General features: G+C 45.3%; 1 protein-coding gene across 1 annotated transcript in view; it reads left to right on the top strand.

Moving 5' to 3' along the window:
* Window positions 1-25,000, top strand: part of LOC111977589 (SRC kinase signaling inhibitor 1-like) — an 83,538-nt gene that overhangs the window by 15,643 nt on the left and 42,895 nt on the right. Inside the window, exons 3-5 of the mRNA XM_070448298.1 lie at window positions 5,893-6,109; window positions 7,508-7,827; window positions 17,327-17,353. Of these exons, the coding sequence (XP_070304399.1) occupies window positions 5,893-6,109; window positions 7,508-7,827; window positions 17,327-17,353 (564 nt within the window). The remainder of the gene's footprint in view (window positions 1-5,892; window positions 6,110-7,507; window positions 7,828-17,326; window positions 17,354-25,000) is intronic.

The raw sequence follows: 25,000 nt of genomic DNA on the forward strand, positions 1-25,000 counted from the left end.
GTCTGGCTGTGGTAGGGCCGTGCTATGGTCTGGCTGTCGGTATAGGGCCGTGATATGATTATGGTCTGGCTGTGGTAGCGCCAGTGCTATGGTCTGGCTGTGTAGGGCCGTGAGGTGCTTGGTAGGGCTGTATGATATGGTCTGGCTGTGGTAGGGCCATGAGATGATATGGTCTGGCTTGTGGTAGGGCCATGTCATGATCTGGCTGTGGTAGGGCCGTGCTATGGTCTGGGCTGTGGTAGGGCCATGATATGATATTGGTCTGGCTGTGGTAGGGCCGTGCTATGGTCTGGCTGTGGTAGGGCCATGAATATGGTCTGGCTGTGTGGTAGGGCCATGATATGATTGGCTGCTGTGTAGGGCCGTGCTATGTCTGGCTGTGGTAGGGGCCGTGCTATGGTCTGGCTGTGGTAGGGCCATGTTATGGTCTGGCTGTGGTAGGGCCGTGCTATGGTCTGGCTGTGGTAGGGCCATGATATGATTGGTCTGGCTGTGGTAGGGCCATGTTATGGTCTGGCTGTTGTAGGGCCATGTTATGTCTGGCGTGGTAGGCCATGTTATGTTATGGTCTGGCTGGGGTAGGGCCATGATATGATATGGTCTGGCTGTGGTAGGCCATGTTATGGTCTGGCTGTGGTTGGGCCATGTTAGGGTCTGGCTGGGGTCTTTTTGCTGTCTGACCGTGATGCTACAGCAGGTGGTTGTGATTGAAACTCTGCCACCCAGAAGAGGCTGACCCAGCGGCCGCGCTGCATTACTCACAGCCTCCAGCCCTGTCAGGCCCCATCCTAGCCCAACCTCCAGCCCCCAGCCCAGCCAGCCCCCAGCCCAGCCAGGCAACCAGCCCAGCCCAGGCACCCAGCAGCTACAGAGGGCAGGGGGTTAAGAGACATTTGGACCTGTGGGACATGGGGGGGAGAGATCAGTGATAACAACAGCATGGGGTGCCAGGCTGTGTCATATAAATGCAACGAGTAGGATGTTGATGCTGTGCACATGCATCGATACATCTGTCTGACCTCATGCTCAGCAACACATTGTCTTGAACTTGAACTGTGTGTGTGTGTGTGTGTGTGTGTGTGTGTGTGTGTGTGTTGTGTATATGGTGTTTTTTCATTATCAGATGAGCTAAGCTTTTTATATTTTACACCACAATACATTGGATCTCTCTCTCTCTCTCTCTCTCGCAAGCATGCAAACACACACAAACGCACACGCGCTCACACACACCACACACACACACACACACACACACACACACACACACACACACACACACACCACACACACACACAACACACACACAACACACACACACACACACACACACACACACACACACACACACACACACCACACAACACACACACACACACACACACACTTTTCTATTTAACTGTCTGCTCGACTGAATCAGTTTCCCATTTGCCTTTCTTTTCCTCTGAGCATCAGTCTTTTTAATTGCTTAGCCTACTTCACTGTCCATGTAGCAGTTGACTTATGACCTTTGTTGAATATGTCTGTAAAAAGTTTCCAGTTATGAGTTGCTGGTGTGTGAATTGCCTCATCGCGCATCACATTTGCAGTCAAGGCAGATTTGAGATGACGCTTAAGCAAAATAGTGAATTCAGCAAATTACTAAGACTAACCAACGATGTGCAGTGAGCTTTACAGTACATTATACTATCCACAGAAAAGTTTCCCTTAGTTGGCATAGTTGTAGTTACTGATGCAGTATTGCTTGTCGAATGACTTCAAAACAGGGCTATTCGATCAGGGTCCTACATGACTGAAACACCTCTGGTCATTATCCAATCTAATCAATACATGAGTGAATTTTGTTAGCTCCAACCTATAGTAAACCCTTGCGTAAACATTGAGTACACATTCCACCCTAATGACGCTTGGTTGCCTCTCATTCATGGAGCTGCCTGGCTTGGAATACCAAGCCACAGTCTTGGCCACTAACATGGAGCTGCCTGGCTGAATCCCAAGCCCAGTCTTGCGCCACTAACATGGAGCTGCCTGGCTGAATCCCAAAGCCCAGTCTTGGCCACTAACACGGAGCTGCCTGGCTGAATCCCAAGCCCAGTCTTGGCCACTAACACGGAGCTGCCTGGCGCTGAATCCCAAAGCCCAGTCTTGGCCACTAAACATGGAGCTGCCTGGCTGAATCCCAAGCCCAGGCTTGCCACTAACATGGAGCTGCCTCGCTGAATCCCAAGCCCAGTCTTGGCCACTCCACTAACATGGAGCTGCCTGGCTGAATCCCAAGCCCAGTCTTGGCCACTAACATGGAGCTGCCTGGCTGAATCCCAAGCCCAGTCTTGGTCACTGATTAGTCTGCACTTTTAGATCATAGACTCTGACTCATCCAGCCCCTGCATTCAGTCAATGTCTGAACCCAGAGGGAGAGAACGTCTGCTCAGCTCCAAGCATAGATCCTGGCCAGGGACAACGTTTGCATTAACATATGACTGTGGTCATGCTAAGCATAGTGTGCATTGTCAAAAAGTTACAGGCACCAGCTGTCATAGTAGGCATGTACTAATGTATACCCCAAAATATTWAAAAAACATATTCCAAGGTATAACCATAAACTGAATTGAGCGCCATACAATATCCAATGGAATGAATCCCTCGATACAAAATGGTCAMTATTAAGGGCATGATTACGTAATTCCCATTTCAACATTTCATCTCTATCTCGACTGTTAACTGTGTGTTCTGCGTTACGATGTACACTTTCCTTTGACATGCAAATACTGTCACAACTAATGCCTCAGGCCCTCCCATTGGGACGTCACTGGTGGAGGGGACAAGCTGTTCTTGACTTTAATTCCAGGGTGTCATGTGCTTAGCTCTGTGACAGGCTGGCTGTCAGCTGATGGACCGTGGTAAACTGTGGTACTGTACTGTGAGATATGGGTGGGGTATTTAGTCAAGAAAGCGGTATACGCTATGAATGTACCGTTTGGGCCAGAAGCCATTGGAAGATGTATGATAAGGGAATTCAATTCATATGGAAAGGTTGTATTGAGATGTGTGTTAATAGTATAGTGAGTGGATGGTGGCTTAGCGTGTGAGAGAAGACAATAGAGGGGAATGGTAGGGAGCTGGGTGGTAAGAGATTGTGTGGAGAGAAGGAAAAGAGAGGAGGAGAGAGCACAGTAATGAGAATCAGTAGTGTGTGTTTGTGTATGTGTYTGTTTGTGTGTGTGTGTGCGGGCATATATCTGTGTGTGCATGCGTTTGACGTGTGCGCGTGTATGTGTGTGTGGAGGACATTGGGTTTTCATGGTGAGATGTTTATCTCTGGCAGAACCAATTCCCCCCTGCTTGGAGCACAGGGACACACTCAAATAATATATTTATGTTAAAGCACCAATYTATTTCAATATTTTGTCATCTTCATTATGCTGAATAATACATGCACACAAACACGACTGTCTGCAATTAATGACAGATTTGTTTCAATATCCTGTGCAATATCCCAGCACCCAAAACATTTATCATCTAATGGTTAGCATGTCAAACCCTTCATTCCCATTGACTAGAATTAACCAATGGAGAGAGTAGAGTTCAAGTCACTTTGTGTTCCGGTGCTTAACAGAGCTGTCTCTCATGCTCTTCCATCGGCCAGTAGCCAAGCTCTTCACAAACCGGATGAGAAGAGCTAACTGTTGGGTGTAAGGAAGCAGTGTTTCCTTAGCCCGGTCCAAGATCTGTTTGTGCTGTCTTGCAAACGTCTGGGATGACAGTGATCATACTGTAGGAGTTGACAAGACAGCGCAGACAGATCTGGGACCAGGCTAGTTTGTCCATGGTTCAGTAAGGCCATTTTTGAGTGGATGGTGTCAGAAATTGGTGATGGCAATTGAGTTGTGAAAGTAATATGACTGACATCAGTGACCGACTGAGAGAGGGAGTAAAGGAAGGAAGTTGGGAAGGATAGGGAGGAAGGTGGTTAGGAGGAAAGGAAGGAAATAAGGGATGAAGTTAAGGAGGGAAGAAGCTAGGAAATAATTTTAGTAGAACTTGCCATTCCCAGAGCTGAGCAGAAATAATCAGGTGTCAGAGTGACGGAATCATAAAAATCCAAATAAAAACGGCCTCTGTCACACCCCCGTGTCAGCGGCGTCCAAGATTGTTGTGTTGGCCCCATAATGAGAAATGTTTGGCCACAGCCTTGAGACAATCCATTTGGAATGTGTCCATGCTCCAGGTTGGCTGAAGTACGACGCCGCCGGGCAATGTCTATCACTCACAGGGTTTAAGTTCCGCTTGAACTCTAATGAACACTAGCGCCCATGATGAATCCTCGGCCGCCTCGCAAAAGAGGAGGGAGGGAGGGAGGGAGGGAGGGAGGGATGAGGGTGAGAAATGGCCTCTTCCTACAGTGACAAAGTTGACATAAAAGACTGCAGTGTAAAAAGGACAAATTTAAAGGATGTTTGTCACCAGCATTAATAGTGTAATTAACTCTCCCATAACGTTTCTAATGATGGGACCTGTGTTAGAGGTGACAGGTCATTAAGAATCCTACTGCTGTGAGTTATACTCCCAGGGTAGAAAAGCATTGGGAGATACAGGGTTCCTTGTGTATAGATGGATTCAACTGGTTTCATTGAAAATGTCATTGTTATAGTGATATCATTGAATATAAAATTCAAGTGATACGTCATCTATTTACATGACGTCATCACTTTAGAATATAACGTACTATATTGTCCAATCGATGTGTAAACACGCCTTTGGCTTCACAAATGTTCCATTATAAAACCTTCAGCCCCCGAATAGATTTTCCCTGTCTCCTCTAACAGATCTCTGCTGTCATGGCTGCATKATGGAATCCCTGCATCCCTCCCCTACTCTGAAACCAAGTGATATCAAACCCTGTGAAACGCATTATCACCGTTTTTGCTCTGTACTGAAAGAGCTCAATCTGTAAAARTTGACCTCTGACATGCACGATTTTTGTGGTTTTGTGGATTAATGAAGAAAATACTAAAATAGCGTTTTTAAGTGAACTATCCCTTTAAACTGGGTGCAGGACACTAATTCAGCCCAGGCAATGCAGTAACAGTGACTGTATTACCCYGAGAATATCTGTGTCGGAGAGCTTTAACAACTGTGTTGCTGTGGCTTTCTAACCTCGAGATAATCACACATAGAGCTGCCCATCCACAAGTAATGGACCTAAACTGCAGAAAATCAATATGGATCCCTCTATCAGTGCAGCCATAAGACGTGATTTACTGTATGGATTCAATACCGTCAGCTGTTTAACTTCTGTAAGACCTACTTACGGAAACAGAAAGGAGTGCAACAGTGAATGGTCAACGGCTGATGTTGCATTAGGCGTAATGTAAGCATTACATTWTTAAATAATGCATTGATGCTTGCASGGTTATGGTTCACTATCGTATATGATGCTGACCATTCTCTCCTTTATTTATTAGTTTGCTGTTGGACTGTACTTGGCGACTTCAACCTCCCGACGTTTGCCTTCGATTCATTTCTTTCCAACTCTCTCTTTCCCCTCCTTGTCTCTTTTGACCTCACCCTTTCGCCAACTTTTATCGCCGCTTTATCCGGAGTTACAGCACCCTGGCTTCCCCCCTGTCTGCACTCACCTCTCCCAAGGTTCCGTTCACATGGTCCCCAGCTGCTGACCGGGCGTTCCGGGACCTCAAACACCATTTCACCACTGCTCCCATCTTAGATTCATCCTGACCCGTCCCCCCGGTTTATCYGCCCTTTCCCCATCTTTAAAATCATTAGCCCCTCTGATGTTCGTCTTCTGTCGCCCTGTACCCTCCGTATACATCCCCTTTTTCATGTGTCTAGAATCAAACCCATGTCTCACAGCCCTTTGTCTCCTGTTTCCAGGCCCACCTCTCTCCCCRGTCTCATRGACGGACAACCGMCATACACGGTGAGGCGTCTCCTGAAGGTTCGACCTCGGGCAGGGGATTCCAATACCTGGTTGACTGGGAGGGTTATGGCCCGGAGGAGAGGTGCTGGGTTCCCGCTAGGGACTTCCTGGACCTAGGCCTCATCGCTGAGTTCCAACGCCGGCACCCAGGTCAACCAGGTATGCGCCCAGGTAGGACGCCAGGTGGCGCCCCTAGGGGGGGGGGGTTCTGTCACACTTGTGTTCTCTGTTCGTCTGTTGCCAGTTCGTTTTGTTCGTCAAGCCTACCAGCGTTTTCCCCCTTGCGCCTGTCTTTTCTAAAGTTCCTGTTTTCTAGTTTTCCCGGTTTTGACCATTCTGCCTGCCCTGACCCTGAGCCTGCCTGCCGTTCTGTACCTTGTCACACCACCCTGGATTATTGACCTCTGCCTGCCCTTGACCTGTCGTTTTGCCGGCCCCCTGTTCTAGTAATAAACTTTTGTTACTTCGACACTGTCTGCATCTGGGTCTTCCCTGAAACGTGATACACAGGCTCCTCTCTCTCTCTCTCTCTCTCTCTCTCTCTCTCTCTCTCTCTCTCTCTCTCTCTCTCTCTCTCTCTCTCTCTCTCTCTCTCTCTCTCTCTCTCTCTCTCTCTCTCTCTCTCATGATCTGCCAGTCTGGTAATGCCTAGCCAGCAGATCTAGTCACTATTGACTTTCTGAAAAGGGGCATTCGCTGGGTTTTTCCTAGGGAGCTCATTTAGCTCCTTTAGTGTCAGTCCTTGGTCAATTTATTCAAGTTATCTCCATGGCCACAAGCTTGTGCTATGACATACTCCCTAAAGGAGGAACAGCTCACATCCAATCATGGCTTCTGACACAGAATGGTCCTGACATTCATGAGTGCTGTCATCTCCAAGATTTGGGACTTCACCCTGTGACAGTAGTGTCGCCTTGACTGTTGTGGGATTTAGCAAATGCTGCAGCTGTTTGAGGCCATGGATATAAATTGATGGGTGTGTGTGTGGAGGGATGGGGTTAAGTGTGTGTGTGTGTGTGTGTGTGTGTGTGTGTGTGTGTGTGTGTGTGTGTGTGTGTGTGTGTGTGTGTGTGTGTGTGTGTGTGTGTGTGTGTGTGTGGGGAGGGCTGGTGTGTGTGTGTGTGTGTGTGTGCGCGCATACCTTAAGGAGAGTGAGATTTACTTGACTCTGGAATGTCATTATATAGAGCAGGATCATGTACTCAGGTCATAGTATTAAGATATTCCTGTTTCACCATCTCCTCCCATGAACACATACTGTAACATACACCAATATTGTCAGGATGCCATTTAACTTTAGGGAAATCTAATATTAAGTCTGAGATATAACATTTTTTATTAATTCCCCTGTATAACATTTTTTATTAATTCCCCTGTATAACATTTTTTATTAATTCCCCTGTATAACATGTTTTATTAATTCCCCTGTATAACATTTTTTATTAATTCCCCTGTATAACATTTTTTATTAATTCCCCTGTATAACCATCACAGCACATTTTCTTATCTTTCCCTTCCTCTCTCTGCTTGACCCCTGACCCCACGTTCCCTCATCTTTGACCCCTCCAGGTCGGGAGAGAAGAAAGGGTCACATGATCTCCACTGGGGATGCAGAGTTCCCGTGTGAGTACCACACCCTGGGCCACGGCGGCACGCGCCGTTTCCCTCACAACAACAACAACAACGGCGGGCTGGCGCCAACTTCTGGGGGCCGCCAACGCCACAACGCCATCGCTGCCAAGAGTCTGGAGGCCCTTACGAACCTTCACAAGGCTGACATAAAGCMCCAGCACGAAGCCTTTATGGACCTCCAGAAAAATCAGAAGTACCCGGCCAGCCCCTGTATGTCTCAGGGCCAGAGATCACCTAACTTTGGCCGCCAACAGCAGGTAACATCTTAATACCCTCAAGTAGTACCCATCCCTGGTACAAAAACAGTTGAGAACCACAGGAGTATCCAGGCTACATGTCAATGAATCAGTTTATTATGACATCGTTGGCTGATAATAATCAGAAGGTGTTAGAGGAAGATGGAAACAGAGATTTGAGATAGGAAGGAAATAGACACATTGATCCATACATGAAAGGTTGGCCTCTTCCACCCATCAAATCCCCCTCTCTATCTCTCTCTTTTCCCTCTCATCCCCCACGTGCTTTGCAGTCAATGCCTGCATGCCAAAGCTGTTAGAGATGCAAAGCACCATGACTTTGCTGTGTAGACTGTTTATTCTCCCCTACCCTCATCCCTCTATCCTGATCCCTCCYTCCCTCTACCCCAATCACCTGCCTGTGAATACCACCATTCATCATAGACTCCCGTCTCTCCACACTCTCTCCTCCATCGGCCAAGTATCACTCCATCCCCTCCTCTGTTTCCTCCCTTTTGCTTTTATTTGCTCAGTGTATTTACCCTGGCGCAGCCATCTATTTCTGCACACAAGTGTGCGAGAGAGAGAAAAAGAGGGAGAGACGGAGGGGCAGATAGAGGGAGAAACAGGTGGAGTCCACGGTTGCCACGGCAACCCCCCGCGCCCCCCCCCCCATTCCCATATAAGGCAGTCAATGATATCATATGGCTGGCAATGCCTAGGCAAAGAGAGAGAGTGGAGAGGGCGGATGGCAGCAGTAGCAGCAGCGAGAGAGAGAAACAAAGAGGGAGAGATGAGGAGTGAGAGAATGACTGAAACTGCGATTGGGCTGTAACGGTTTAGGGACAGAGAGAGAGAGAGAGAGAAAGGAAGTTCCACTGGTTCTACTTCAGATATCCAGACCAACACCGCCTGGGATTTTGTGATTCCTCTGGGCTCGCGGGAGAGCAAGAGGACAGAGCCGCCGCAGTCAGAAAATGGAGAGGGGGGAGGAGGAAGGGGAGGGAGGCATGTGGAGCATCATGTGAACCAGCACACCACCACCAGTCAGCCAGCGGCAGCAGCAGGCTCGTTGAGTAGCAGAGAGAGAGAGAGAGAGAGAAAGGAAGTTCCACTGGTTCTACTTCAGATATCCAGACCAACACCGCCTGGGATTTTGTGATTCCTCTGGGCTCGCGGGAGAGCAAGAGGACAGAGCCGCCGCAGTCAGAAAATGGAGAGGGGGGAGGAGGAAGGGGAGGGAGGCATGTGGAGCATCATGTGAACCAGCACACCACCACCAGTCAGCCAGCGGCAGCAGCAGGCTCGTTGAGTAGCAGCAACGGTACCAGTTCTCCCTTTCATTCATTCATCAATGGAGACGTGCAGAATCCTGTGTGTTCTGGTGTTAGAATAGATGTGTCTCTGCCGCTGCATGTGGGGCAGAGAGAGAGGAGAAAGGGAGAGCGAGAAAGAGAGTGATGTATGCATGTATGGAAGAGAGCTGTTTCTGTACCTGACTGCGTGTGTGCATGTGACTATGACCAGCCAGTGTGTGCTCGTTTGTGTGAGTGTGTGTGAGTGTGTAGCTGAGACCAGTGCAGGTAAGACAAGATGCAATGGGTATGCCTCTCCTCTACTCCCTCCTTTCTGCAGGCATAAGAGGAGGGGTGTGTGAGTGTATGTGTGTATGATCTGTGTGTCTGGGCTGGCTCATGCCAGGTTTTACCAGTGTGCAGGTGTTGGCCAGGTGTGGTTGTGGTGCCGCAGTGTCTGACAGAACAGCGGCGGGCTGGTGAGTGAGTGAGTGAGTGTGTGTGTAGTTGTGTGAGAGAGAGAGGAAGAGAGAGGAGAGGAGAGGAGGAGGAGAGAAGAGAGAGAGAGAGAGAGAGAGAGAGAGAGAGAGAGAGAGAGAGAGAGAGAGAGAGGGTGGGTGGCTACAGGATGTGACTACTTGCATGCAGGTCAGGCATCCCGTGCTCCACTCATATCTCTCTCTTCTCTCTCTCTCTCTCCTCTCTCTCTCTCTCTCTCCTCTCTCTCTCTCTCTCTCCTCTCGCCTCTCTCTCTCTCTCTCTCTCTCTCTCTCTCTCTCTCTCTCTCTCTCTCTCTCTCTCTCTCTCTCTCTCCTCTCTCTCTCTCTCTCTCTCTCTCTCTGTACACATAGGTCCACCGTGGGATTTTCAGCTTGTGTAATTGAGATATATGGCAGGGCATTGAATTCCTTCATGGTGCATAGGGGGACGGTTTATTTAGTGTGGGGCAGATTTTATGTTCTGAAACGCCCTCTTGTTAGTGCACATTGGAGGAGAGGTGGGCAGGGGAAACTGAAGTAAGCGGAATGAAGAGGGAAAGGTGGATGAATACATGAATAGAGAGCGGGGGGGACGTGGGAAAATGTGTTTAATGCATATGCATATGCATAAGTCTACTGGTATGTTAGTGGGTGGAGTTATGCGAGTACAAAGTTGAGGAGAGATTGACTGCATCACTATTGCTCTTTGTGCGAGGTGTTGATGTGTTGAAGGTACCGACCTTTATATTTAAGTAGTTGGCACACAGTTTCGGACACTCATTGGTACAACACAAGACATGCAACCAGAGGTCTCTTCACAGTCCCCAGGTCCAGAACAGAACAGAGGCTGGGAAACACACTGTATTAAACACCACCCCAGGTAACTCAGGCTAGGAATAAAACCAGTTTTAAAAAACAGATAAAAGATCACCTTACTGCACAACGGGAACTGTGAAGAGACACAGCCARTTTATATATCTTGTATTGTCATTTCAACTGCGCTATGTACAGTACCAGTCAAAAGTTTGGACACACCTACAGRGGTTCAAGGGTTTTTKTTTATTTTTACTATTTTCTACATTGTAGAATAACAGTGAAGACATCACAACTATGAAATAACACATATGGAATCATGAAGGAACCAAAAAACTGTTAAACAAAATATATTTTATATTGTCACGTGTGCTCCCTCTCCGGCCTCTAAGTCACCAGGCTGCTCAATATGGCGCATACCTGTCACCTTCGTTACGTGCACCTGCGAGTCYTCAGACTCACCTGGACTTCATCACTTCCCTGATTACCTTCCTTATATATGTCACTCCCTTTGGTTGCTTCCCTAGGAGTCATTGTTTCTGTTTCTTGTCTGTGTGCTGTTTGAGTTTCTTGTTTTGTATTATGTTCCGTTTATTTATGAAAACACTCTGCTCCCTGAACTTGCTTCCCGACTCTCAGCGCACATCGTTACATATATTTTAGATTCTTCAAAGTAGCCACCCTTTGCCTTGATGACAGCTTTGCACACTCTTGGCATTCTCTCAGCCAGCTTCACCTGGAATGCTTTTCCAACAGTCTTGAAGGAGTTCCCACATATGATGAGCACTTGTTGGCTGCTTTTCCTTCTCTCTGCGGTGCAACTCATCCCAAACCATCTCAATTGGGTTGACGTTGGGTGATTGTGGAGGCCAGGTCATCTGATGCAACACTCCATCACTCTCCTTCTTGGTCAAATAGCCCTTACACAGCCTGGAGATGTGTTGGGTCATTGTCCTGTTGAAAAACAAATGATAGTCCCACTAAGCGCAAACCAGGTGGGATGGCGTATTGCTGCAGAATGCTGTGGTAACCATGCTGTTTAAGTGTTCCTTGAATTCTAAATAAATCACTGACAGTGTCACCAGCAAAGCACCCCTACACCATCACACCTCCTCCTCCATGCTTCACGGTGGGAACCACATATGCAGAGATCCTCCGTTCACCTACTCTGCATCTCACAAAGACACGGCGGTTGGAACCAAAAATCTCAAATTTGGACTCATCAGACCAAAGGACAGATTTCCACCAGTCTAATGTCCATTGCTTGTGTTTCTGGCCCAAGCAAGTCTCTTCTTATTATTGGTGTCCTTTAGTAGTGGTTTCTTTGCAGCAATTTGACCATGAAGGCCTGATTCACACAGTCTCCTCTGAACAGTTGATGTTGAGATGTGTCTGTTACTTGAACTCTGTGAACCATTTATTTGGGCTGCAATTTCTGAGGATGGTAACTKTAATGAARGTATCCMCTGCAGCAGAGATAACTCTGGGTCTTCCTTTCCTGTGGCGGTCCTCATGAGAGCCAGTTTCATCATAGCGCTTGATGGTTTTTGCGACTGGACTTGAAGAAACTTTCAAAGGTCTTGAAATGTGCGTATTGACTGACCTTCATGTCTTAAAGTAATGATGGACTGTCGTTTCTCTTTGCTTTTTTGAGTTGTTCTTGACATAATATAGACTTGGTCTTCTACCAAATAGGGCTATCTTCTGTATACCACCCCTACCATGTCACTACACAACTGATTGGCATTAAGAAGGACAGAAATTGCACAAATGAACTTTCATCAAGGCACAGTCTCAATGCATTCCAGATGACTACCTCATGAAGCTGGTTGAGAGATTGCCAAGAGTGTGCAAAGCTGTCAAGTTAAAGGGTGTCTACTTTGACACTTTTTGTTTAACACTTTTTTGTGTTATTGTGTTATTTCATAGTTTTGATGTCTTCACTATTATTCTACAATGTAGAAAATAGTAAAAACAAAGAAAAACCCTTGAATGAGTAGGTGTGTCCAAAGTTTTGACTGGTACGGTATTAGATCTAGATATTGTGTGTACAGTATGTACTGATATGTAGACTATGTGTGACATTTTAAAAGTGTATGTATTTCAGTGCTTGACTTTTAATGTTCTGTACTATGTACTATGTCATATTTCATGTGGACCCCTGGAAGAGTAGCTGATCCTTTTTTAGGGATTCGAATAAATACCAATAAATACCAAATACTAATATGTTGAGTTGACATAGGCACGTTTGCTGAATTCCAAATCCGACCCTAGCAACTTCTCCTAGGCACTTCTTTGTATCTTAAATAACTGAATATATTTAAGCAAGCCTCAACCTTGAGGGGGTAGGGGTTGATTTGGTATTCATCATAGGATTATGGGTGTGCAAGATAGTGTATATCTGCTTCAAGATTCTATTAGGGTCGATATAGACCGTAGAAGACATACATGACATTTAATACAAATAATATGTGCAACCATTCTCAACTTCATATTTCAATTTAAAGTTAAAGTTAGCACATTTGATTATACCCATATGGCGTTCATAGACACTTTACACACTGTAGGTATAGGCTAACAGCAATAAATGGCTAGGAAAAATGGCTAGGAAAAACTCCCTAGAAAGGCAGGAACCTAGGAAAAAACCTAGAGAGGAACCAGGATCTGAGGGGTGGCCAGTCCTCTTCTGGCTGTGCCGGGTGGAGATTATAACAGTACATGGCCAAGGTGTTCAAACGTTCATAGATGACCAGCAGGGTCAACTAATAATAATCACAYTGGTTGTAGAGGGTGCAACAGGTCAGCACATCAGGAGTAAATGTCAGTTGGCTTTTCATCATCGATCATTCAGAGTTAGAGACAGCAGGTGTGGTGAAGAGAGAGAGTCAAAAACAGCAGGTCCGGGACAAGGTAGCACGGTGAACAGGTCAGGGTTCCATAGCCGCAGGCAGAACAGTTGAAACTGGAGCAGCAGCACGACCAGGTGGACTGGGGACAGCAAGGAGTCATCATGCCAGGTAGTCCTGAGGCATGGTCCTAGTGCTCAGGTCCTCCGAGAGAAGAGTAAGAGAGAGAGAGAGAGAGGGGGGGGGAGAATTAGAGGGAGCATACTTTAATTCACACAGGACACCGGATAAGACAGGAGAAATACTCCATATATAACAGACTGACCCTAGCCCCCCGACACATAAACTATTGCAGCATAATACTGGACACTGAGACAGGAGGGGTCGGGAGACACTGTGGCCCCATCCAACTATACCCCCGGACAGGGCCAACCAACCAACCATAGTATCAGTAGTCAAGTCCTAGTTATAGTGAGCAATAACAGTCTTGTGACTGTGTAGAGGCCTGGCCAGTAAAATGGGGTCTGATTGGAGGTAATATGTCATGGGGTCTGATTGGTGGTAATATGTCATGGGGTCTGACTGGTGGTGATATGTCATGGTGTCTGATTGGTGGTAATATGTCATTGGGTCTGATTGGTGGTGATATTGCATGGGGTCTGATTGGTGGTAATATGGCCATGCAGGCAGACACATGATCACTAGCGCTGACTCGGACAGCAGCCTGCAGGACGCACAAAGCTCTCTGTATCTGGGTCACAGGAGCCCACAGGCCTCTGTTCTCTTCTTCTCCTGCCTCTGCTGTCTTTCTTCATCCAGCTTCTCTCCTCCACATACTCTCTCAACAGAGGGTTGGAACTCATTGAATATTTCCTTTCACAACCAGGGTAGGAATGGAAGGTTCTTTCTTAACAGAGGGTAGGACTGAACCTTCTGTCTCAAAAGAGGGTAGGAATTAAGAGTGAGGGAGGTTAAAGGTCTAGCTCTGAGCTAATGGAATAGAATACTATATCTGAATGTAGCTGGGTCATTCTTGCATTTGCGTCCCGTGCCATGGCAAACCATGAAAAACACTTCAAAATGAAAATAGATATTAATCTTTTGTTTATACTGAAATGGTTATCAATCACAAAACATAATGTAAGTCCTTCATACTGCAACACTTTATGGCAGGGATCATCAACTAGACTAGATTTTTTTCCTTAACCGGATGGTCGGAACACAATTACTAATAATTTGTAGACTGTAAATTGACTGCAAGAAGCCCAAACAGTTATAATTTTTGACTAAAACGTAATCATTTCACACCTTGCTTACATTTGTATACAATCATATGCCTCTCTATTATGCGTGGGAATACTTGGGAACAGATTTCCAAAATCATTTGGAGCTGATTTCCTGGTGTTTTCATTGTCTTTTATGTCCAACAATGAAACTTAAAAAATGATAATATATCCAAAGTATTCAGGCCCCTTTACTTCTTTCACATTACAGCCGTATTCTAAAATGTATTCAATTGTTTTATATCCTTATAAATCTGCATACAATACTGCATAATGACAAAGCAAAAGCAGGTTTTTAGACATTTTTGTAAGTGTTTAAAAAAAAGAAAAATGGAAATATCACATTTACATAGGTATTCAGACCCTTCACTCAGTATTTAGTTGAAACACCGTTGGCAGTGATTACAGCCTCGAGTCTTCTTGGGTATGACGCTACAAGCTTGGCACACTTGTATTTGGGGAGTTTCTCCCATTCTTCTCTCCAGATCCTCTCAAGCTCTGTCAGGTTGGATGGGGAGCATTGCTACACATTCTCTCCAGACATGTTTGATCGGGTTCAAGTCTGGGCTCTGGCTGGGCCACTCAAGGACATTCAGAGACTTGTCCTAAAGCCACTCCTGCGTTGTCTTGGCTGTGTGCTTAGGGTCGTTGTCCTATTGGAAGGTGAATCTTCACGCCAGTCTGAGGTCCTGAGTGCTCTGGAGCAGGTTTTCATCAAGGATTTCTCTGTACTTTGCTCCGTTCATCTTTCCCTCGATCCTGACTAGTCTCCCAGTCCCTGTTTTGGTACCCCTTCCCAGATCTGTACCACGACACAATCCTGTCTCGGAGCTCTATGGACAATTCCTTCGACCTCATGGCTTGGTTTTTTGCTCTGACATGCACTGTCAACTGTGAGACCTTATATAGACAGGTGTGTGCCTTTGCAAATTATGTACAATCAATTGAATTTACCACAGATGGACTCCAATAAAGTGGTAGAAACATCTCAAGGATGATCAATGGAAACAGGTTGCACCTGAGCTCAATTTCGAGTCTCATAGCAAAGGTTCTGAATACTTATGTAAYTAAGGTATTTCTGTTTGACATTTTTAATACATTTGCAAAAATGTCTAAAAACCTCTTTTCACTTCGTCATTATGGAGTATTGTTTGTAGATTGACGAGAAAATTATTTTATTGCATCCATTTTAGAATAAGGCTGAAACTTAACGGAATGTGGAAAAAGTCAAGGGGTCTGAATACTTTCTGAAGGCACTGTATATATTTTTTTGTTGGGGGGGGGGGGGAAATAAAACCACCCGCGGACCAAATTCGCGAGTTGCCAGTTGGCAAACCCCYTTTTATGTTTATGCATTGTTTAAAGTACTTAGGGCAAGCAAATTGGGCTATCCCAGTAGCGATGATGTTTTGGGGATTTAGGGATATCTACCTATGATTTTGAAAACTAGAAAGTAAACAAAGCTTTTAATACATTGTATCGATCAATAAAAACAAAGAAGGCTATTAAAATAAAATGTTCTTTCAACAATAATACCTTCAATTTGTCATTGGTCTTTTTGTCATTGTTGTTACTGCTCCTACTGGTGGCACAATGTCATAATAATGTTAAAAATGATTTCAAGACTGCAATATTAGTTCATTTAGAATGGGAAGACGTACCCAAAAATATAGAACATTTTGTTAATTTTCTCCAAAATGCCATGCCCAAATGCCACCACAATTCAAGATCGACCAAGCTGTTTAGGCGTCAAATAGCCTAGGGGTTAAGAGCATTGGGCCAGTAACCAAAAGGTCACTGGTTCGAAAATCCCTGAACCGACTTTGTGAATAATCTGTCAATGTGCCCTTGAGCAAGGCACTTTACCCTAATTTCTCCTGTAGGTCGCTCTGGATAATAGCGTCTGTTCAATCACTCATATGTAAATGTTTAAATGAGTGATAAGATAGTCAGGTATCATCCCTAATTTAGATGGAAACAAAATTGAACTGTGCACTTGACACCCCTGGCACAAGTCCTACATAATCTTGTCACAGTGTCTTGGTTATAGCCCATCATTGTCACTGTGACTCAAGAACACTACACACAGTCACAATAGCCTAACACAACCAAATAGGTTTAATGAACTTTGTCCTCTCCGTTGGAGGCTGCCCAAATTCCCTTAAAAAGCCACGCTTCTTTAATCCAGTGTCGGTGTATTGCTTTAATCCACTCCTGAATTTGAGCCAGCTAATTGTGTGAACAGTAGGTGTTCAGTTGGATTGCTAGCTAGCTGGTGTGTGTTTGTCATTACTATGGATGTAGCGTCTGTAAACATTTGATTCATTGTTGGGAAGCAATTACAAGCAATTAAAAGGCTATTATGATGGCACTGAAGGACATCGGAAGTTAATCTGGTCTATCATTTCAATAATTAGCCCCTCACTTTCCGATTGGATCTGACGGAGAGAGAAATATGATGGTATCATACCCCTCCTTTTTTTGTGTTGAGAAAGTCTTCAACTCCTCTCTCTCTGTCTCTCCATCTCTCTCCTCAGATAAAGTATACATTCAAATCTTCCCAACTGTATTCGTCACGTCTGCATTTTCTTACAAACGTCTGACTGGAAGCGGATAGATGGATCTTTCTCACTCACATCCCCTTTTCTCCGTTCCCCACATGTCTCTCCATCCATCTCTCTCTCTGACTAGCAGCGGTTGTCAGGGAGAGAAGACAGTTGTCCGGCTTAAGGGATGGGAACATATCTAACTCCCTATCCTTTTCTCTCTCTCTCTCCCTCTTCCCTCTCTCTTTCTCCCCCTAGCAACAGCCCAACTACTGGAGTTTCAAGGTCAGTGCTAAGACTGTTTGTGTTTTAGTGTGAATATGTGTCTCTGTCTCTGTGGATTTGTCTATAATGGGATAAACATTCATCGTGTCTGTGTGTGCATCTGTGTGCTTCTCTACTCCTCATTGTGAGTGTTGCTGTGTTGGCACACACCTCTGAGACTTGTTACTGGTGTAGGAATGCATCTGCTGCTGTATTTTGAGTCCCTCATAGTGGGGCCAAATCCCAATTTGAGATCTGTGTGCTGAAATTGGACATCACCTAAGTTATTGTCACGGCCGTTGAAAGAAGTGGACCAAGGTGCAGCGTGGTGAGCGTACATATTCCTTTTATTTGCGAAAATGTTGCCAACAAAACAACAAACGAAGAAAACAACCGTGAAGCTTACAAGGCTAAGTGCCACTAACAAAGATGACTTCCCACACAGAAAGGAGGGAAAAGGGCTACCTAAGTATGGTTCCCAATCAGAGACAACAATAGACACCTGTCCCTGATTGAGAACCATACCCGGCCAAAACAAAGAAATACAAAAACATAGAAAATAGAACATAGAATGCCCACCCAAATCACACCCTGACCAAACCCAAAATAGAGACATAAAAAGCTCTCTAAGGTCAGGGCGTGACAGTTATGCCTTGATGTCAATGGGAGATTTGTGCGAAAACGTACTTTGCCTGGATCACAGGTTAGGATTTGGGCCAAAGAGACTTAAAATATATGTAACATGTAAATAATTTGCCTGATTCGCAACAGTTGTGGTTTACATTCCGTGTACATGAACCAACACGACTGTAGAACAGTTCTGTCTGCAAGGTTTAGGTACTCTTAGTGGACAAAATAAGCATTCTGGCTCAATATGGCTGCTGTGCATCCCCCATGTGGGCGCTACATATTGGTTCCCACATATTCTGTAATGCCACTATGTAAAGTTGACACAGAGAATGTAGAATGGAAGGGCTACTGATTCAGTTCAGATTTTTTTTTTTTTGTTTTTTTTTGCAAAACGCTATATATGCATTGTTTAGCTGGAATGGAATGTTTGTATCCTTTATATTTGTCTGTGATATGTGTTTGTATCACCTAGCTATCTTAAGATGAATGCACTAACTGTAAGTCACTCTGGATAAGGCAATCTGCTAAATGTTCACATACAGATCTCATATTACTCTATGGAATTTTGTTTTCTAAACATTGATGTCACAAATGTAGAATTTGTACATTTCTTCACATTTGACTGTGTAAAACCTAGCAGTGCTACTTATATATCTGAAACACACCAATCTCTTTCATAATTTCTTTAAACAATATAAGCTAATTTACCCCCCCGAAATTAAAATGGATATAAAGCGTTTTGGAATTCAACTCTTCATATTAAAAATTRCCTATGACAGAGATCTGACTGTTGTGTGTTGCTGACCAAAGAACAAGGCAGGAGAGGAGAACAGAGGAAGGAACAAAGGATGGAAGGGTGTTTGAAGCCCAAGTTTCTAAATTTGCATCTATGGAAGAGTTGATGCTTTCAGAATGAATAGATGGCCAACAAAAGTCTACAGTGTAGAATGGCAGTGTTTGGTATCTTTGTAGCATCTAGACAGAAGCATTCTACACACAGAAGCATTCCATTAGTGTAGTAGTCTCTCTGCTACATTTCCACGGTAAATATACAGAATATTTCATAACTTAGTCACAAATGTACATTTCCTATTTGGATTTCCAATCCCTGCATTCCTGATTTGTATGTCATATAATACCTCCCTACTAATTACATAACTGGTGGTTTCCTCATATGCCAGCAGTCCATTTCCCTCTTATCTCGTTCAATGTCACACACACTAGCTTTATTGAATCCCCCGTTCGCTGTTGGCTCCCAGTTCTAACGGGATTGCTTATCACTCGCCCTCCCTTCCTCTCAGGGAGGCTGCTGTTCTCACTATTCTGATGCAAGAGAAATCCCTTCAGCAGTGCTCTTAGCTCGCTCGCTCGCTGTGCGTGCGTGTGTTTGTGTCAATGTGTGTGTCTGTAACGGCCCCTCGSTAGTTTCTTTTGATGTTCCATTGGCTTGCGAGCACTTTACAAGTGCACGTGCATGCACACGTGCACACTGTAGATTAGCATACAAACACGTCTACATTTACACGGAAAGGCCGTTGACGTAAATGTAAATGCATGCACACAGTCACAAGCTATGCACATACAGAAACACACACACACACATCCGCGCCAGCAAAATCACAAAATCATTTTGAAGACTCGCCTCCTTCTCACATTCTCTCAGATCCTCCAACAAAACGGAGGGATTGTCTGTCTGTTTAAACTACTCTCCGTGGGGAGGCCATACCATGGATTAATATGCTTGCAGTGCTATCTCTTCTCTCTTTCTGACTGCAAAGACTGCTAGGCAACAGCAGAGGAACCGAGAACCTCTGCTGTATAATTCCCTCCCTTTTGCGGATCCCAGCACCACTAATACAAACATTAATACCATTGTCTGTCCCTCATAGGCCTCGGTCTGTCTGTCTATCTGGAGTGGGAAAGTAATCAGAGTCCATTGTCTCCTCTTCCCCGCCTTACTGTTGAATCAGGCCAGAAAGTCTATACTATAGTTAATATGTGTTCCAAATGGCACCCTATTCCTTACATAGTGCACTACTTGTAACCAGAGTCCGATGGGCCCCGGTCAAAAGTAGTGTACTACGAAGGGAATAGGGTGCCATTTGGAAAGCAGATTTAGAGCCATGTAAAGGCGCTAGCCGTATTCACATGGACAATGACTCATTCATCCGATCCAGGTGAAATCATCATGTCTCCTACAGTGCATGGATTCCTTGGGCTTGACTCCTTTTATTCAGAGCTACTCACAACAGAAAATGGATTTCATGCAGGGGCTATTGTTAGGTGTTCTGTAAGTGGCGTAGCAAAAAAGTGCAGCTTGAATGTTCTTTGATTGATTGGTTGGATGATTCATTGGTAGGTTGAGTGCTTGATTGATTATTGCACATGATAGGAGGTGAACAGAGGCGGCATCCAGGTAACTGCTAAAATAAAGGAAGCACCAACATAAAGTGTCAATAGGGCATTGGGGCACCACGAGCCGCCAGAGTCGCCAGGAACACATTCAATGTGCCTTGGCAATGATACAAGTGTCTGGAGGGATGTGACAATCTTCTTCCATMAYAAATTCATAATTTGGTGTTTTGAAAACAATGTCTCACGCACCGCTCCAGAATCTCCCAAAAGTGTTAAATTGGGTTGAGATCTAGTGACAGACACCCCCCCCCCCTTTAAATCCCCTATGCTCCATTGAGATCCCTCTTTCAAAGTCACTGAGACCTCTTCTTCTAGCCATGGGAGCCAAAATACTGGTCAACTGGGCATGACCCTAAGCGTGATGGGATGTTTTCATTTCTTCATCAACTCAGGAACRACACACATGTGGCACCACCTGCTTTCATTATACTTTGTGTCCCTCATCTACTCAAGTGTTTCCTTTATTTTGGCAGTTACCTGTATGTAACAGAGACTGTCGATATACTGTAGAGGACAATGGCACCATAAATAGTATATTCTACAAAAAACAAAGCTAAAATCACTATGCTGTTGTTCAGTGTCCTGGTTGAATGCACTGGTAAGAGTTACTGCCAAAGGACTGAAATGTAGAAGCAGCATAGTTAGTATATAGTATTTTGACAAGACATTGTCGCGCTTCAGAAACTCCCGATGTCTAAGTGGGGAATATCTGTCATATATTTTGGTCATTTAGCAGACGTTCTTATCCAGAGTGGCTCACAGTAGGAGTTAGTACATACATTTTCATGCAAACACACACACACACACACACACACACACACACACACACACACACACACACACACCAACAACACACACACCACACACACACACACACACACACACAACAACAACATTGTTTACAATAGAGGGAAATTCCTGGACTTAGCCATGACACCTTGGGGTCCCAGCTAGCAGGCTCAGTAGCTAAAGCATATTGAACACGCTGCTATTGTTGTCTTGGCTGTCTGCGTGTTGATCTATGGTTTTGGGTGGAAAATCACTATTCCCTGATCTGACTCTGAGAATGGCCTGTGTTTTGCAGCCCTAAAAGGCTTAGGATGCCTACGGCCATGTTCCCCTTGCGACCACCCTGCAGGAAATGCAAACGTGTAGTGCAGGGCTCCCAACTGGCGGCCCGCGGGTCGATATGGCCCGCATATGGTTAATTTGGTCCCCCATGTTTTCTGAACAAAAAAGAATTTTTTTAGAATTTTTTTATCTTTTTTTTATTGTTGGACATAAATGGCTGTAAAAACACCAGGAAATCAGCTCCAAGTGTTTATTTAAGAAAAAATCTGTTCCCAAGTGTTTCCATGCATAATAGACGAGAAACATGCGATCGTATGATTATGTTTTAGTCAAACATATCTGTTTGTGCTTCTTGCGGTCAATTTGCAGTTACACCTTATTTGTAAATTATGTTTTCGGCCCCCCGACCATCTGCTCAAGAAAAAATCGTCCCGCGGCTGATCATGCTTCGCTATGATCTGCCAAGACAGAGAGAGGATATTTGGTGCATAAAAGGCTTCTAAAATGTTTATTTCCACTTTTACATTTCAGACTTGATTTGCCCAACAAAAAATATAATAAACCTCTACAAAAATGTCCATCGAATTATAATCCACATAATAATTCACATTTCCTGTGTGCTGCAGGATTATTTTCCTGCTGTAGCAAACTGGCTCAAATTAAGATCCTACATCTGTATGCTGTGGCACGTGGCCAGAATCACTTATCGACACGCTTCGCTATGATCCGCCAAGACAGAGAGAGGATGTTTGGTGCATAAATTAATAACAATTTAATGAGGACTTATTAAGGACTTTCTTTTAAACTGGAGAAGCAAACTTAAAATCCTTAGAAAAGTTCTCCCAATGCTTCGTTATATATAATTGTACTTAGAACAAAGGTTATATGAGGTGGGATCGGTTTCATGTATACAACTCTCTCACAAGGATTGGATACAAAGGACACAAACTAGCTTGAGGGGATGGTCCACGAGCTGGAGCACTTGTGTATTCCCACAAGGTGGATACACTGACTATTATTGTACATTAGATGATTAGAGTATGCTGGTTTAACCCTGTGCTCATACACACATCCTTGGGTCAAAGGTCCCCAATTACAGAGCTCGCTGGAAAGGTATGCCAGGACTGCAGGTAGCAATGCCCATGAAATTGCCCGAGATCCACAGGGGGGGCGGAGACGGAAGTGAGGAAGGGTGCAGGGGGTGGAACAGGTTCGGGGCACAGCTATACAATGCTACCTTATCAATCATCACATATTCTACTTATTGGTCTGAGAGAATCCACTTTGAGGAAGCCAGCCAATCAGAGAGAGAGAGAGAGAAGAGGAGAGAGGAGAGAGAGTAGATAGAGAGACGAGAGAGAGACGGAGGAGACGAGAAGACGGGAGGGAAGCAAGAGGGAGAAGAGGAGAGAGGAGAAGACGGAGGACGACAGATAGAAGAAACGAAAGGAGAGAGGCGGAGGGAAAACAAGAAAGAAGCGAGCAGGCAAGACAGAGCAGACGAAGAAGGAGGAGAAACGGAGAATAGGCGAAAAACAGCAAAATAACAAAAGAAAAAAACCGAGAGAGAAGGAAGACTCGAGAGGAATGGACGAAAGAACGGCTCAGAGAGAGAAGAGAAAAGGAAGAGAGAATGAAAAAGAGAGAGAGGACACAGAAAAGAGAGAGACGACAGAAGCCGAGCAGAAGAGACGGCGACGAGAGACCGACGAGGAGAGAGCGGACAGAACAGCGAGAAAGAGAGAGAGACAGGACAGAGAGAGGAGGAGAGAGAGAGAAAATGGAGGGAAGCAGACGAGGACGGAAGAGCGGAAGAAGGAAGGAGACACGGAGAACGCGAGCAAGGAGAGAGAGAGAGCAGCGAGCAGGAGCAGCGGAACGAAAGAGGAGGGAGACGTAGAGAGGAGCAGAGAGGACAGGAGAGAAGGAGACACGAGAGAAAGAGAAAGAGAGGAGAGGCAGAGAAAAAGACACAAGAGACGAGAAGGCAGTAAGAGGAAGAAACTCAGCAGGAGCACAAGAGAAGAGGAGAAAAGGAGCAGGAGAGAGAAAGAGAGAGTGAGAAAAACGGAGAGAAGAGAGAAAGAAAGGAGAAGACAGAAACACGAAGAGAAGGAGAAGAGAGAGCAGGAAAAGGGAGCAGAGAAGACGAGAGAACCATGAGAAGAAAAGAGGGAGGGAAGAGAGGCAGAAAGAGGGACGAGACGAGAGGAGAGAGAGAGACGAGGGAAAGCGGGGCGAGAGAAGGACGGTAGGAGAGAAGATTGGAGAGGACAGGGGGAGTAGAAGGGGGGGGGAGGCGGGGGGGGGGGGATGGTGGGGGACGATGAGGGCGGGGCGGTGGGGGGGGGGGGGGAGGGGGAGGAGGGGGGCGACGGCGAAACAAGCAGAGAGAGAGACAGAGCAGAAACGACCGAGACGCGAAGAACAGAACGGAGGAAGAGAGCAGAGAGGCGAGGAGACAGCACGAAGCGAGAGGCTCAAAGGAGGGCCGGGTGGGGGAGCAGCGTCGCGACAGAGGAAGGCGGGAGCGAAGGCAAAGGGCTGGTCGGGGGGGGGCGGGGGGCAGAGACCGAGAATGAAGACACACCAGAGAGAACAGAAGCAGGAGAGAAGAGCAAGAGAGAGAGGATGAGAGAGAGAGAGAAGAGAAGATGAGAGAGAGAGACGAGAGAGAAGAAGAGAAGAGAGAGAGAGAGAAAGAGAGAAGAAGAAGCAGAGAGAAAGAGAGAGAGAGAGCAGAAGACTAGGATTGTTTGAACGAAAATAGTTTGAGACAGTTAACAGTTTGAGACCTGTAGTCATACAGAGACCCCCAAGAAGGGACACAGAGGTAAGTAATGATTATGCACATGAGTGACACTTTCCCACTGCTTCTAAACTTATCACTAAACGTGTTGCCTGTTATTGGACAAATGATTGACTTCCAGTTATATTGCTTATATGGTTGTCCAGTGTCATACATTTGATAGTTCTGGTATTTTCTCTTTGGAATGGAAGCTGTATCTACTGTCTGCATAGTTCCTCCTGTTGACACAGATAACACTGCACCATGACTGATGTTTTACGCAAAAGACCATGAGATCTCCAGTAAAGATTACCCAGCCTTAGCAAGAGTCAGGTGAGAGAAGCACTGTCATAAACCAAGAGAGAATCCATGAGACGGAATGGCCTTCCAAGACATAAAGGAGGTCATGAGTTCTTCTGCAGCAGAAAATAATGCCTTCACAAGGCTGTTGACATCATGACAAAACACTGTTATAACAGGTCATAAGAATTGACGACAACCAAACGGACTTATAACAGCGTGACAGGCTCAGAAGAAGTTATAGATTTTTTTGCGGGGTCCAATTATCCTCATTGGATGGAGAAGTTTATTACAGTATCTATCCAAGTTTAATTGCACAGGCAGAAACATGGTCATGATTATCGAGGGCATGGGTGGAATTTGAAAAATATGCACTCCTGTGAAATGTCCAGGCATTCTGCAAAAAATATGTATTCATATTCCCCCAGAGATTTTCACTTTAGAAGCAACATTCCCATTCGTTC

This window comes from Salvelinus sp. IW2-2015, linkage group LG18 (genome assembly GCF_002910315.2).
Source record: "Salvelinus sp. IW2-2015 linkage group LG18, ASM291031v2, whole genome shotgun sequence".
Classification (NCBI taxonomy): Eukaryota; Metazoa; Chordata; class Actinopteri; order Salmoniformes; family Salmonidae; genus Salvelinus; species Salvelinus sp. IW2-2015.